The sequence below is a fragment of the Fringilla coelebs genome (genome assembly GCF_963513975.1).
Source record: "Fringilla coelebs genome assembly, chromosome: Z".
NCBI lineage: Eukaryota > Metazoa > Chordata > Aves > Passeriformes > Fringillidae > Fringilla > Fringilla coelebs.
This window is the reverse complement of record NC_140031.1, coordinates 83,605,239-83,620,858: the sequence shown is the minus strand read 5'-3', so window position 1 is coordinate 83,620,858 and position 15,620 is coordinate 83,605,239. Positions and strand designations below refer to the sequence as shown.

The 15,620-nt window shown below is 44.9% G+C and overlaps 1 protein-coding gene across 9 annotated transcripts in view; it reads right to left on the bottom strand.

Moving 5' to 3' along the window:
* Positions 1-15,620, bottom strand: part of PAX5 (paired box 5) — a gene marked incomplete at both ends in the record, with an annotated part of 126,920 nt that overhangs the window by 54,184 nt on the left and 57,116 nt on the right. For 8 of the 9 annotated variants that reach the window (XM_084224616.1, XM_084224617.1, XM_084224618.1 and 5 more), the window contains one exon: positions 3,102-3,231. In XM_084224616.1, coding sequence (XP_084080742.1) covers positions 3,102-3,231 — 130 coding nt within the window. Of the gene's footprint in view, positions 1-3,101; positions 3,232-7,234; positions 7,292-15,620 lie in introns of all 9 variants that reach the window. The other variant, XM_084224615.1, reaches the window with a different exon arrangement.

The window sequence follows — 15,620 nt, the reverse complement described above, 5'->3', positions numbered from 1 at the left end:
GCTGGCCATTCCTCCTCCAGTGAGGAGCAGTTCACATTGAAAATGCCATCATGGATCTGTGAGGCTTAGGCTCTTCTGAACTGAGGGGGGCAAGGACCAGGAGGTGGTTCTGGCAGAATTTCTCTTATGAATAAGGGCTTACCACTGAAGTGGTTGTGATACAAAGCTGACCTTTCTCCAGAGATTGTAACCTTTTTGATAGCCTGTCATCCCCTGCCCGTCCCAGCCAGAGAACACTAAACCAATAACTGGATTTTACCACAGCTTTGGTCAGGCCACAGACCACAAAAAAAGCTCTGAGAAGGCAGAATAGGTGGTGTGCTTGCAGACATTTGTTGGACCTAGCACTCTGAACCACTATTGTGCACCATTTCTCAGCTCCTGATTTTCAGAGATACCTACCACAGATTAATGTCCCATGGCAATATGCACCTTATGCTTACAAGGGAAATAGGGTCAATAAATGTGTCCCCTTTTCCAAATTCCCTGTCCCACCAAGGAAAGAGGGTGGGTAAAGAGTTGTGACTTATATTAGGGGAGAAAATAGAGGAATCTGTCCAAAACTACATTGGGAAATGCACCACCAAGTGTACTGTAGTGGAGCACATTACAAAGTACAGCTCGCCACTGAATCCCTCCTCCTCCTGACAACCTGCAGAGCTCTTTCAGTGCCTCAGGAAGCCTCAGAGTAGGGACCATGACTCAGGCCTACAATATGGGCCCAGATCATGATGGGGATTTCTGGGTGCTTCCAGCGCATGACCAGGACAAAACAATTCCTATGGCTATGAGAAAGAGAATATGAAAGTATAGCAGGTAGACAATTTCCTTCAAAAACATACCAAAGGGCATAGGTTTTAGAAGACTCTTGATATGCTCATGTAAATCTACGTTTTATGAATGCTGTCAATAGAAAACTCTATGGTACTTTCAAATTAAAAATATAAATACCCAGTGTCTTGAAAAATGCATTCTGTTGTAGCTGTCACTCCAGCATATTTAAGACTGATGGCAGCATTTTTTCCTAGAACCTGCTGTTCATAAAGCCTGCTCAATGTTTTTGAGGAGAATTAGAAAATTTAACATTTGGAACCTTTGCTTAAGTGTAGGTAACATCACGGGGAGAACTTCTGTGAAATTAATATTGAACTCTGCAGCATCACCTCTGTAATAAATTTTACTCTAACAAATGTGAACAATCAATCTCAACAGTCTAAGGAAGCAGCAATGTGAGACATGTAAGAAGGGCTTAAACCAGGGTAAAGAAAGAAGTACCAGCCAAAACAGCTTTTGGCTGAACCTCATTTTGGCCAGGTGGAAATCCTGGATGAGCAGTCGCTTAGAAGATGACATAGGCTATAGTTAGGTCTCCCCAAAGCCTTCTTTCCTCCAGCCTGAAAAATTCCAGCTCTCTCAGTCTTTCCTCACAGCAGAGGTGCTCCAGCCTTCTGATCAAACAGGATGCCTCCTCTGGCCCGGCTCCAGCAGCTCCACATCCTTCCTGTGCGGGGCCTCAGGGCTGGAGGCAGCTCTGCAGGTGGGGTCTCACCTGAGCAGGGCAGAGGGGCAGAGTGCCCCCTCCTTCCCCTGCTGCCCACACTGGGGGTCAGGCCAGCACAGGGGGGTTTCTGGCTCCCAGCACACATGGCCAGGGCAGGGACAGCTCTCACCCACCAGCACCCCAAGTCCTTCTCTCAGGGCTGCTTTCAGTCTGTTTGTCCTCTGTCTGGAGCAATCCTGGGAGTGGCCCCAACCCAGGTGCACCATCAGCATCTGGCCTTTTTAAACTTCATGAGATTCCCATGGACCACTTCTAGGCCTTTTCCCAGTACCTCTTGGACGGCCCTATCTTTCAGGGGTTTTAGGGCACTCACTCTCAGCCTGGTGTCACCTGCAAATCTGCTGAGGGTGCCCATAATCCCTCTGTCTGTGTCACTGGTGAAGATATTAGATCTTACATCTTACAAGCCACACACCTCCAGAAGTTCCTCTTTCTGTCCATCCATCCACACCTAGACACCTTTCTTATCTATGAGTCCAACACTCAAACCATCCATTCAGAACCAGACAGATATTGAAAGAAGTCTCTCTCATCCTACTTCATCGTAAACATGTATTTCTTTCACTCTCCAAACTCCTCTGAATCCTCCTAAATTTTGTCAAGAAAAGCTGAGGACTGGTACTGTACCGGGTTAAAACAACTTTGTAACAACGCTTGATTTCAAAACTTTTCCTCTGCTGGATGGGATTTTAAGGCATTAAAGACATAGCAATGCTTTATAAAAAACAGTATAATCTTCCACTGTAGCTACAAAATAAAGCATTATGTCCAATCTTTGTCAAAACAGAGAAAATCCAATGAAATTTGCACCAATTAGACATAGCTGAGCTAACATTCCTATGAAACACAGAGCCCAAAATTTTAAAAGCCCTTCTTTTTTCTGACTTGCACAACTAATGTGGGATACAATTCCATAATTAGCTTATCATTTGGCCAATTTCCTTGCAAGCAATGGGATCAGTCCCAAATAAATAGGTGACCAAAGCATTTATCAGACTCTGGCTGTTCCTCAACTCTTGCTCTATGCCTGCTGAATAAATGCAGATGATTTGGCATTCCTTGAACAAACAGCCTTTGGTTTTCATTTAAATGCTCAACTTTAGTGCACAGGTACAATTCAGAAATGGTATAGAATGAGCTTCCAAAATTCAGGCGAGTTTGAGCTGTCATAAAAACTCTGTCCAGTCAAACATACCAGGTGCATTTATGAAAAAATAGCTCCAAGGCCCAAAAGCACAGGCAAGCATTCTGCTTTTCAGTGATGTGGTGCTATTCAAGATGTACTTTTGGGGTGGAGGGGCACATCCTTTCCTGAACAAGAGGGATGGAGGCTCCATCTGTCAGCCACAAACATACACAAATGATTTACACAAGCCATTCAGCTCTCTTTCAAGAAGAGCTCCTATGAAATCACATTCAAAAAGAGACTTTTTGAGCAAATTACTCCATATATGATACAAATCTTCCATAAAGGACCTCATCATGTAATATGAAGGTACAGACAATTCACAGTACTTACCAGTATTTGAAAATCATTTACCTGTGACAATAGGATAGGACTGAGGCCCAGGAACACTTGCTCCCAAATCTGCAGAAGCAGGGCTGGTTATATTGGCCTTCATGTCATCCAATCCACCAGCTAGTGAGGCCATGGCTGAGTATTCTGTTGCCTGGAAAAAGAAACAAAAGACATTTTAGTGGAAATAAATTTGCTAATCAAGAGCTTTTTTTTGCCTGTGCCAACAGAAAGTAGATGCAATACAGAACTCAAAAATCCTTTGTTCAGCCAGTGTTAAAGGCAATGCCCATTTACACTGGGCTTTTCAACATTCAAACTGTTCAATAAGTGGGTCTGTGCTTATCACCAGTGTTCTCAGAGAACACCAAAATAGGTTTTCTTTATAAAACCAAAGCCAAACTCATTAATATGTAACAAGGCTTTCCTGAAAGAGGAAAATTTGTAGATTACCTACCAAGTGCAAGCTACTTTCTTGTTAGGAAAATGTACACGCCTTTTAACCTCCACACTCTCCACATTTCAGTGTTGGCACTTGAGGGGACATGCACTAACAAGAAGGTGCAAACAGGTTTTCCGTTTCCCTTTTCTTGGGAATGTTGCATTTCTTCTTCATTTCACAGGAAAGAAAAGGTATGTATATACAAAGAGTTTGCTCAATGGATGCATTTGTAGATAACTGTTTCTAAATCTGAGTTATTTAAAAATAAATCACCTGACTGTAGTAAGAACACTGTGCCTTTTCCAAATAATTTCCTAATCTCATTACCTGAAAAAGGCTATGGTAAGCAAGCACAAATCTCAGAAATCAGAGTGTTTGTGTCCTATAACCCTGTTTAAGTCCCCACTGCTACAGCATTCTATAGCCAATGAGTCCAATGCATGTATCTAAAGGATGTATATGTATATGGCACAAAGCTTATCTTCATTTGCCCTTTTTCAATGGTTTCTTATTGTCAAGATCATTCCCACAAATCTAGGTAGTTTTCTTTCAAAGTTCTCTGTTCCCGGCTACCTACCCTTTAAGTTTTAATCCCTTATTTGTGAGATGGCAGTCATGCCCATATCAACTGGAGATTGACTTCAAATAGAGAACTAAAGTGGGAACAGGTAAACTGAAGAGCAGCCACTGTATTGCCAATCTCTAACGAATTCCTGAAGATTAAGTCAATGTAGAAGCCATGCAGAGATGAAGAAATGCAGATGAACCCAGGATCACATGGACCAAAACAAAACTCAGAAAAACACAGAATCCCAGACAGGTTTGGATTGGAAGGTACCTTAAAAACCAACTTATTATATATGCCCCCTACCATGCGCAGGGACACTTTCCACTAGACCAGGTTGTTCAAGGACCCATCCAAATAGGCCTTGAATAGCTCCAGAGATGTGACATCAAAATAACTTGCCTTTTTTTTTTAAGGAAACAAAAGCTGATCCAAATGAATACATCTTCCTCCTTTCCTGTCAGTTTCTCTGACAACCCAGCACATTATCTGGTGCTTGCCACTAACTCAGTACTTTAGCCAGGAAGACATGCTGATGTCTCTGTAGCTCAGGTCTCAAACAGAAGGCAATTTACATGGATAATTCTGTATTAACAGTTTTGTGTAACAAACATGTTTTTCTTCTGCAGACACCATTTGCATGAGCTAGGAATACAGCCTGTCACCTTGAAGGATCCCCCATACAAACCTCTTGCAGATAAGCATGCAAAATACATTTTACCAGGGATTAGCTGCTGGCCACCCTTGTCCTGCTCGCAGCCCATGCATCACAGTCCTCTGACTTGTCTTCTAGGATCCTACATAATCTTTGCATTAAAGTTGTACTGTTCCTCAGTTCTTTCAGCTCATGCCTCCTCCAACACCCTCTGTGCCCTCACTTTTGCGTTGCTATCATTCACCTAGGTGTTTTTGTCTACCACCACTGCTTCAAAGACAGCGTCTGCCTCATCCCCTCCTTCTGCTCCTGGGAGAGGACAGCCCTGGGAACCTCCCTCCTCTGCAGAGGATGCCGATAATGGTCCCAGCCTTCCTCCTTCCTAGAAGTGTAATCAAAGCTCCTTCTTCCCATTCAGCATGACACCGCAATGCATTTCTCAGCCTTCCCACACCATTCCATGTTTTCCTGAGTCTCCAACCCCACCTCTCCCCTATGCAGGGTACATGCACATATGGAGGCAGTGCTAGATTTTTTCTTTCCCCAAAACCCTAATCTGGCAAAACATCAGAGAAACAATAGCCCTGCAGAGACATCCCAAGCAGCTGAGGATGCACAAGCATGGATGGGCTGGCAGCACAGCAGAGGAAAAACCTGTCCTTGTGTGCTGCTGTTTGGAATTTCTGATTTCTCCAGAAGAGCACACGCAAATCCCTGGGGATGTCTGAATTCACCCATGTTGCTCTATGAAAGCCATAACCACACCACATGAAGACTAGAAAATCTCTTTGGATCCTCCCATGATGAAGATCCATCCCTCCCAACAGGCAGAGAGTGAATGTGGTTTCCCAATTACAAAGTGTGAGCTGCACACCTGTAGTTTGGGAGGAAGCATCTAGCTGGAATGGGACCCTTGCCACGGGCTGGGTCACATGAGGGGACTAAGGAAGGAGGTGCACATCCCAAACTACAAACCCAACTGGAACCAGCCTAAGCCCTCAACTGCAATTCTCAGACACAGGAATGCATTACTCCATGCATAATTCCAAGCACAACTCCATAGCTTGCTTCCTTTCAGGAGTCCAAGGAACTGACCCTGGGAGAAACAGGACCAGAGTTAAGACTTTTAGCTGTAATGACCTGAAAGCACCATGCAAATGAGCTATGAGTAGCCCTCTGAACTTGGAGAAAGTGACCATTTCTAGTGTCAAGCAAGCAGCAACCAGAGTGTAGCAAAACCTGGCAAGGGTCACAGCAGAGGTAGCCTGTGCTCTTCCATGTGCACTGCACCATAATGAGTTGGCGCAATATACAGTGGTGCAGTCCCAAACCATGGAACGACATCTGCAGGAGGGACTGGAAGCATTACGGTTGCTCAGCACAGTGTGGATGGAGAGCCCATAGACAAGCAGCACTGTGGTAGGAATGAACTGATGATGTGCAAAATGGAGATTTGGGGTTGTTCCCTGCTTTTGGTCCCAATAACTTCCTGCAGATGGGAGCTGCATGTCTTTTGCCATGGCCCAGCAAATTTTCCCAGAGGTAAGAATAGTGGGATTTTAAGGATTTTCTGATTTTAAGGGATTTCCCAGCTACTTTGCTGTGCCCAGATCCCTTCTTGGAACCACCTTCAGCTGAACACTAACAGCCACACGGAGCGAGCACTGACCACTGCTTCCAGCATTGAGGCAGAAGTGCAGGCTGAGGGGCAGCCCTTCTGATTGCTGACTCCCCTCTCATCATGCATTCTCAGTGGAGGAGCGATCCCATCACATCACATCCACCTCTGCAGTTACAGTTTGCACTGCAAAGCAGCGGGGTCAGGGCCAGCACTGGGCTAGCAGAGTGGCAGTGACCAGCACTTGCCAGTGGGCAGAAAAGAAAACATAGTGCTGCCAACAGCAAGGCACTGCAGAGAGGTGATGGTCAGCAGAGGCATCTTCTGGCCCCCAAGGAGTGGGGCATCAGGAGCGCAGAGCAGAAGAGCCTTCACCCTAAAGCCACACTATGGGTACTGTCTGCAGCTCACCTCACTCCCATGGAGTGGTCAGGAGACTCTAGAACCCCCCGAAAAAGCAAAAACCTCTTTTACACTGTGGGGCCACAGTGTTTGCTGTTGAACCACTCATGAGGGGTACAGTGGTGTCCCCTCTTCCCATACCCCCCTGGCAGATCTCTTTCTTTTCAAGCACCCCATCCAGAGAGGAAAGGAAACCCCATGGGAAGGCACTCATGGAGCAGCCCCTCACCCCACAGCCTCACTGAGACCCTTCTGCTGAACCCTCCTGCCAACCCTTCCCAAGAGCTTCTCCAGCTGATTGGGGTGGGAGCAGCAGAAAGGATCTCAGATTTGGCTCCTGTACTAGTGAGCTCTCACTGCTGCTGGTGAGAAACAGCCCGGAATGACTATCATGGCCAGGGATGTGCAGCCAGGAAGCCAGACCTTCTGCCTGGTAGGTGAAAAAGCAAGAGACATTCATTACCCTAGAAATTACCTGAAAAATGACTGCCTGCGGTTGTACCACGCACTGTCTCATCAGCATGGAGCACCACTGCCATAGCATGGAGGAGAGAAAACACAGACATGTGAAACGAGGTATATATAAAAGAGAGACTGAGAAGGACAAACTGAAAGGAGGGGCAAGACCAGACCTTGTGTGTTCCCCTGCCCTATCCTGCTCTCCTCTGGCTTGACTCTGGCAGACAGAGTTAAAGGAACGGCTGCAGTGGTGAGGAGAGGAGTAATCTCTGTGTGCCTACTAGCAGCAGCACAAGTCCTCTTGCAGCAGCAGGGTCTGCACAGTCCCTCCCCATTAGACATCTCTGCAAAGTGCAAACAGGAAGGTTTCTGCTCTAAATAAAGTTTTGAATCTACCTCCACTGCAAAAGCTTTATTTCTAACTATTAATCCCTTGGAGCGGTGATTGTGATAGGCAAATGGTAAGGAAAAGGCGGCAGGAGGGTTTCATAACTGTTTTCAAACCTGCTGCATTACAGTAAAGCAGAGAGGCAGATCACAACCAGCTTCACCCTGCACTTTTTCTGGTGAAGATGCCGGAATGTAACACACTGAAAAGTCAACCTACCCTCTGTGTACAGAAATTGTCTCTTTGATATTTACCTGGGATTTTATCCTAAAGTGTCAGGAAAAGATGGACACACAGCAGGGAACAAGGCCGCTCCCTGAAACAGCCTGGTTTTTAGGTACCAGTGTGGGAATCAGGGAGCTATGAGGCTGGAATGAGCCCTGCAGCAGTGCTGCAACCCATAAGGTGTGAGACAAATGTATCCCCTTTTCACCTCATCCCTTTTGCAGGGCACAGACCTCACAATGCTGCTGAAGAGACTCCACCAAGCAAAGAAAGAGAAGAGCTGTCTGCTGCACAGGGCAAATGGCCATTAAAATGAGCCAGCTGGGGTCCACTGGGACTTGCACGTGTTGCTTTTTTGAGTCTGCTATATATTCCAAATCAGAACACCAGGCAGGCATGAAATATTACCTTCTGTGTTCTCCTGCCACTGGCACAGCTGCCCCGAGGCCCACAGTGCCACTCAAGATATAGCAGCAGCAGCAGCAACAACAGCAGCTCAACAGGAACTGAGACCATCAGTGCAAGGTGCCAGCCTGGGGCTTCAGGGCTTAGTCTGTCTCCTCAATCACCATGTGCTCTGCCTTCCTTACTGACAGAGATGGCGCATCAAGAGCCTTCACTGACAAATAAAACACTGAGGTCCCTGAAAGGCACACTGTTGTCCCCCAGATCACATCCGCCAGACCCCCTGGTCATCCCTGATGGCAGCAGCAAGCCAGACCTCATACCAAATATCTCCAAGTTATCACATCTTAATATTTTAAAATTAATTAATAAATAGAGCCAAAAGTGGCACACGCCAGGCAGGCTGTCAACAGAAACCCACACAGCAGCCTGACAAAGGGAAAAAATTTGTAATGTTAGATATGGTTCGAAGAATTTAATCCAAAGCAGCTGTAATTAATCTCCCCAGGCTTTCAGAAACCCAGCACGCTTGCAGCTGCAGGCGCCACTGCTGCTCCACCTGGAATTTCATGGGAATGGAAAATCCAGCCTAATGCCCTCCTACTCAGCCACCCAAGATATGGGTAGGAAAGGCTCCTGGAAAACTATACATCAAAGTCTCACCGCTGTGGCCTTCCAACCACCACCCCATTTAATAATTTACATGATATTCCCTGCACTGGGCACTGCTGACACCAAACCCAATCCTACTTTGGAACAAATGTTATTTATACCTCTAACTGGGACCGAACCCTAGTTTCTCTGTTTTCAGCCACATTGAGCTCATTGCTGTCTCACAAAATGTGGAAGTTTGGTTTCAGTGGTACAACCTTTCTCCCTAAGTTTAAACTGGGTATTTCTGAACCTCCCTTTCACAATACATTTATTGTTTATAAAAAGTTAACAGCTGTGCTTCATTTTAGCCCAAATCCAATTAGGATTGTACACATCCCCAGACATTCCTTTGAAGGCAGTGAGAATTAGCTTGTGCACCCTGCCATGAACACATTTACCCTCATACTTCAAAATAACTGACCTGTTTTTGACCCAGTCTTCACATTATCTGCATAAGGGAAGCGATACGCTACATTTTACATTTCCACAGTACAATTCATAAGTTGGTGCAGATATTCTCAGATTTTCCAAAGGGACACCCAAATCCAATCTAAATGCCAAGAAGTTACCTGTTGTTTTTCTTTTATACATATAAATAGCTGCATTTCCATTCACTCTTTGTTTCTCATTTTCATTTTGTTCTAATATCTGCATGTAAATGTCTGAAAATAGCATCTGTAATTGAAGATTATGAAGTATAGCCAGCTCCTGACAGGCTGCTAAGGAAGATGGATTATCCTCATTTTTCTGTAAATTTTGTCAATTTTGGAATTCATAAGCTATCAACACTGATCAAAATGTGACTGCACAGCTGTGTCAAAGCGGACAGTGCAGCACGGCGCAGCTCCGAGGACAGCTCTCCCCAGCCACTCAGCCAGGGGCACACACTGCAGGAATCCTTACCGGCTGCCTGCAGTATCTACATCCCAATCACACTTCCCCCTCCACCCCCAGAAAAAAAAAAAAAAAAAAAAGAAAAAAAAAAAGGGAAAAAAATCTCAAATAAATAAGTAAATTGAAAGTACACAAATTCTCTGGTGCGCCAATTCAGATCACAAAGCACAATTTATTGCGTGTTCTCTCTTTTTATTTATCCCTAAGTAGTAAACACGATTTCCATTCAGGGGGTTCGTTATGTTCCACTCCTACCAGACAATCACAGCACACTTGAGGCAATTGTTTAGCCTCTTCCTCTCAATTTTCCCATTACTGGGAGTAAGTACTGTTGGGACTCTTTAATAGCCCAACTGCAGCCCATATCAATAACAGATGAGGTTTAATCGTCCAACACAAAAATTATTTAGGCTCAGTAAGGACATTCAATGTCATTTGCATAATGGCATTTCTATCCTGAGCACCTAACCCATCGTGCATAAACAAGACCCTGGGACCATAAATAATAATAAATCATGACGTCCATGCTCCTCTTGCTATAATAGGAGCCTCTCTATGTAGAAATTATTTCAGCAGGAAACGGGCACTATAATTTTAAAGACATGTGGCACTGCACAGGCCAGTAAATCACACCCATGCACATAGTCACGCACACACACGTGCCAGTGAGGCTGCCCGTAGTGAAAACCCCATGGAGCAGCAGCACAGAACTGCCCATGCTGGCTGCTGGATATGTTTTTAATAGTGTTCCTTAGTCAGAGGTTGCCGAACAAAAGCAACGCCTGAGTAGTGTGTGCAGCGCCTGGGCATGTGCTCAATGGACCTGTCAGTCTGCCAAATCCCTGCTGGGCAATCCCTCATGTCTGCTGTCCTTGGATCTCTGGGAAAGTCTGATGGGGAGAGCAGAGACCTGCAGATGCCTCGATGGGTGTTTTCCAAGCAAGCCCTCCATGGGTCATTGCAGTCCTCAATGCCCAGCAGGGGCAGAAATGGCCAGTGGACTCTCTCAGAATCATTGAGGATGAAACGCCCTGTAAGATCATGAGTCCAACTGCTAATTTAACACTGCCAAGGCTGCCACGAAATTGTGTCCTCAAGAGCCATAAACTTCCTTTGGTTTACAAAATGAAGCCTCCACTGAAAACCATGGCCAGCCCAAGAGTGGCAAGTGTACACAATGAGCGGAGGTGGCTTTCCAGATTTCAGCCTCACCTGGCCACTCACAAGCACCTGGATGAACAGAAACAGCGACACCACCACAGTGCCAAAGCCGACCTCTGTTTCCACCAGGATTTACTAGTTTCAACACCATATATTTATCCTCAGCAACTCTAGTGCTTCTCTACTTAACAGAAAAAATTGCTGAGTCTCCTGCAGGACACAAAATGATAGGATGACTCGCCCAAGCCTTCACCCATCCTCTTCAGCACTGCCCAACCCTGCACAGGCTCTTCCTTTCTGTCTCCATGCCAGAGCCTCCCACTTCAGCTTCTGCTGAGAAAAGTAGAAACTCCAAAACAGATTTTGTAGAAGCCTGCTCCGAGTTTCAGTGTCCAACACCAGTGCCTGCAACTGCTCCAACCCCCTACAATTTCTGCTCTCCAGTCTTCCCCTCTCCAGCCTTCCTCGTCTTCCCATGGCTGCCTTCTTCTGCTTTCCCCACAGACTTACATGGGGCATTTCTCTTCTCCCCACGTTTCCTGCCCTCTCCCCAGCATCTGTTCTCACCCCAGCACCAATGGAATTTTCTCAGCAGCCTCCACCATCCTATGTGCAATGCTAAAAAGGAGCACCTAATCAAAGTAAAGCATGAGACACACAGCCGAAATAAGTGTAGCACAACCCACCCAGGTGGGAAATCAGTTTACTTTTTGTAAACCCAGCACAAAATTTAGGCTTTTATGCCTCTAATTGCTACAAGATATTGTTTAAAAATGCTGTTTCTCATGACAGGAACTGGACACTTTCCCTCTCAACCCTAACATTTTCAGCCAGAGGAGAAGGGAAAAGGTACAATCCTCGATCATGGTGGCCCCACTACTTCCACTTAAGTGCTAATCATGACTGCAGAAAAGAAAACACAGTCCTCAGCACAGTCAATTATTTCCTTATGGAGAAATATGAATCAGAAATGTGAATGCACTCTGAGAATGCATGAGGCTAGCACCAATATTGCCAGATCTTCAATCCATTCCACCGATGGCTCTTGACACTTAAGAAGTCTTGTGCAAATTTTCAAGAACACTTGGTATTTGTGTAATGCTTTCACATGAACTACCCAAATGTGTTTCACAAATGCCATCTGAGAATCCTGTTATAGCATTTTTTGTATCATATTAAGCATTGTATGCAATAAACTGGTCTCAAAGTGGTGATTACCAAAGTGGCAGATTATCAGGGTCCAAGCCTCACAGGTAGCCAAGGCCCCTGCAGTCACTGCACCTACAATAGCACCAAACCTTTACGTGGGGTAAGACCAACAGAGAAAACCACAGAGTTTGCTGTTTTGTGGCATGTCACAAAGTCCAAGCTCAACAAATCCACGTCAACTCATGAACTCCTGCATTTCAAAGCCAAACACCAAGCCAACACATATTCTTCATTCTCCAAAAGACTCTTGCTTTTCCTGTTGGTGCCCCTTGGAGTCTCATCATCCTGTGGAGGTCAGGAGCATTCTGCCTTCCATTTTTGGGGGGTAAACTTTCCCTACAATGATGAATTCCCCATCAAATCCCCAACAGAGAACTGATCCCATTTTTTTAAAAAAGGCAAAAACAAACTAAAAAAAAAAAACCCATTAAACAAAACTCCCATACTTTTTCGAAGCTTTTCTTTCATTTCTTCACTTTCACCTGAGCTAGAACAGTAAAGGGCCATTGTATTGCAGGCCAGTTTTCATTACAGCATGTGTATGGACAAGACAGAAATCTTAAAGGTTTTTTCCAATCTGTATGATTGTATGGTTCTGTGTCTGGGGAGGTAGGAAATATAGAAAAAAGTAGGATACTAGGACAAAAAAATATTACAGAAAAGTTTGTAAGTCATTGGAACAGGCTGCCCAGGGAAGCGGTGGAGTCACTATCCCTGGAAGTGCTCAAAAACATATGGGCATGTGTGAGGACAGGGTTACAATGAATATGGTGGTGCCACTGGGCTGACACATGGATTTGATCCGAAAGGTCTTTTCCAGCCTTAACAAGTCTGTGATTCTATAAGTGCAAATGTTGTTTTCAGAAGCATTATGCATCACTTTCTGATTACATGTCCTTGGAGGCATGGGATTAGAAAGGCAGCAGGAACTGAACAAACTCTGTGCACTGACAGCAGGCAAAATGACTGGCTTGGATATTTTAACCAGAATGTTTTGTCCTGAAAATAAAAAGTGCCATGATGGCTGCTGGGAATGTGGAGTGGGGGAGATGTTCCTTGCCCTTCACACATGCTGTAGGCATGCCTCATGCAAATGGAGGCCCTGGGCAAGAGAGCATCAGGGGAGTGATGCAGTGCTTGCTTTGATGCAGCTTGCTCTGGGCAGGGAAATGGGCCCCTCACCTTCAGAAATATACCTACAAACACCAGAAATTGTTCACATATTGGCATAAAAAATTAAGCAAAACAGAGACAAGCTGACAAGCCAGGGTACCTATGAGGTTCCAAGTAAAGAGACTCTGTCTGATGACACACAGAGCCTATTGCTACTGGGTGCCCCACTATCATGATAGGCTTCACTGATGGACTCTCTATACAGAAAAATCATCAAAGACAACAGGTTTTAGTGATACATTTCAGTTTTTATCAAAACATTTTCTATTGCAAAGACAGGTCCAGCCAGGCACACTGGTATTGTAATAGTCACTATTCTGCTGCTAAAACTGCAGAAGACGCCTGGGCACCACACATGACGTGAAGCATCACCACAAGCAAACAGCATCAGGCAACCAGAAGGGAACCCACCACTGGTATTACCTGAGAACCTCTTCCACCCGAAAAGCTACTCCAGTTCTTATGCCAGAGAGGTATTTGGGGTTATATTTTCAAAATTTCTTCTCCAGTCGCAAGAACCAGAGAGGAACCACTTGAACAAAAACACAGACACCAGAGCTGTGCAGTCAACAAAATCTCCCACTGTTACCAAGCCTCACAGTTTGACAATGCCTGAAAGTCATTCATCAGGTATATAATCTGATGACAATTTCTTGTGTAACATAATTTAATTCATTACTTAATCCTGTGTTGCAATTATTTAGAAAGGTCCTAATAACCAGTGAAATACTCCAAGCCTAACAGAGCATCTGACAAGTGCAGTTCTTATGCCTGGCTTCACTCCACAGCTCCTATTCCAGGAATGCACTCATCACCTCCAGGACCTCATTCTCCCTCAGCCCTCTGTGAGTGACTTGTCTGGACTGACACGGACCCGAGGTCAGCCCTGAGCCTGAAGGGGATTTTGCAGGAGAAACCCTTGCTGCCCTTATTTCATTCAATTTTCAGGGTGAGAGGACCAGAGCTGAAATCATGCCCCTACATGTTAATCTACTCTCTTAGCGCAGGAGCTCTCTCCTCTCAGGTTTTGGGTTTGGAGTTTATTTGTTGGTTTGTTTGGAAAAATCTGCTGCAAAAAAAATCTAAGCAGCCACTATTCATATGAGCAGAATTTTGAATCAGTCCCTTTTGTCTGGAACTGGCTTAGCTCCACAATTGCTTTTTGTCACCATTCAGACACTGGTGTAGGTTGTTTTGTTCAACCCCATACTAAAAAAAAGGCAACCCAAAACTATGGCATTCTTCTGAAAACCTAGCCTCTGCAGTGAGTAAGTTTCTCAGACTACTTGGCACTGCATGCCAAACAACTCTCCATCTCATCCTGTACCCTGGGTGAACCAGTGCTGCTCTTCCTCTAACCACAGTTTTCACTGTAGCCACACCAATGTTTTCCTCAAACACATCATAACAACTGGAATGAATACAGTGGATGAGCAGCAAGGTAGTGCTATGACCTGGGCTGGAGGAAGTTTCAGAGATCCTTCAAAACAGGGCCAGCTAGGGAGACAGGCCATGCAGCTCAGGGGTTCATCTAAGTGGGTCTTGAAAGTCACCACAGACACAGATTGCACAACTTCAGACCCTGCAAAGCCTCTGCTGTGTCAGTTCATGCCCCTGTCTGTTGTGTTCCCACTGTGTACCCCCATGAAGAGTTTGGCTCCTCCTGAGTTGTTTTAGCACATCAAGTTCTCCAAGGGAACATACTCCCATCTTTGTTGATTATAAGGTGGACAAATTTAGAAACAGTTCACAGAATGACTGTAAAACAGCAATGATTTCCAAACTAAGAATGGAAAATGTACTTGAATCTTGTCAGAGCCTGTGGGATCCAGCCATTTACTGAGGTCTGCATAGAGAAGCCTTGTTCCATTCTTCAAATGCTGGTCCAAGCCCTTCACCTTAAATATAATCTTAATGGGCCAGGCACTAGTTTAATCAATAGGCAACTGTGTTCACTCCCAGACTTGTCCTTCCTTCTCTTATGGGGCTAACATAAACATAAGGAGGTTGGTCAATTTTGACATAAGTGACCAACTAGTGCTGTTACATGGCATTGTCTGATATTGGTGAATGACCTTGTTTATCTCTCTAAACTAAAAAAGAAAGAAGTTATTTAATGTGAAACACGCAATAAACAAAGAGATGTAATTACTCAATGCCAGTTCCCAATTTCAAAGAAATGTGAACACTTCAATCAAGATAACAAGTGGGGAAAGCTTTTCTTAGATTTCCTACCTCTCTATCACACTTAGAAGCCACAGAAAATCTTCTGGAGGAGATCACCTGCTGCCTT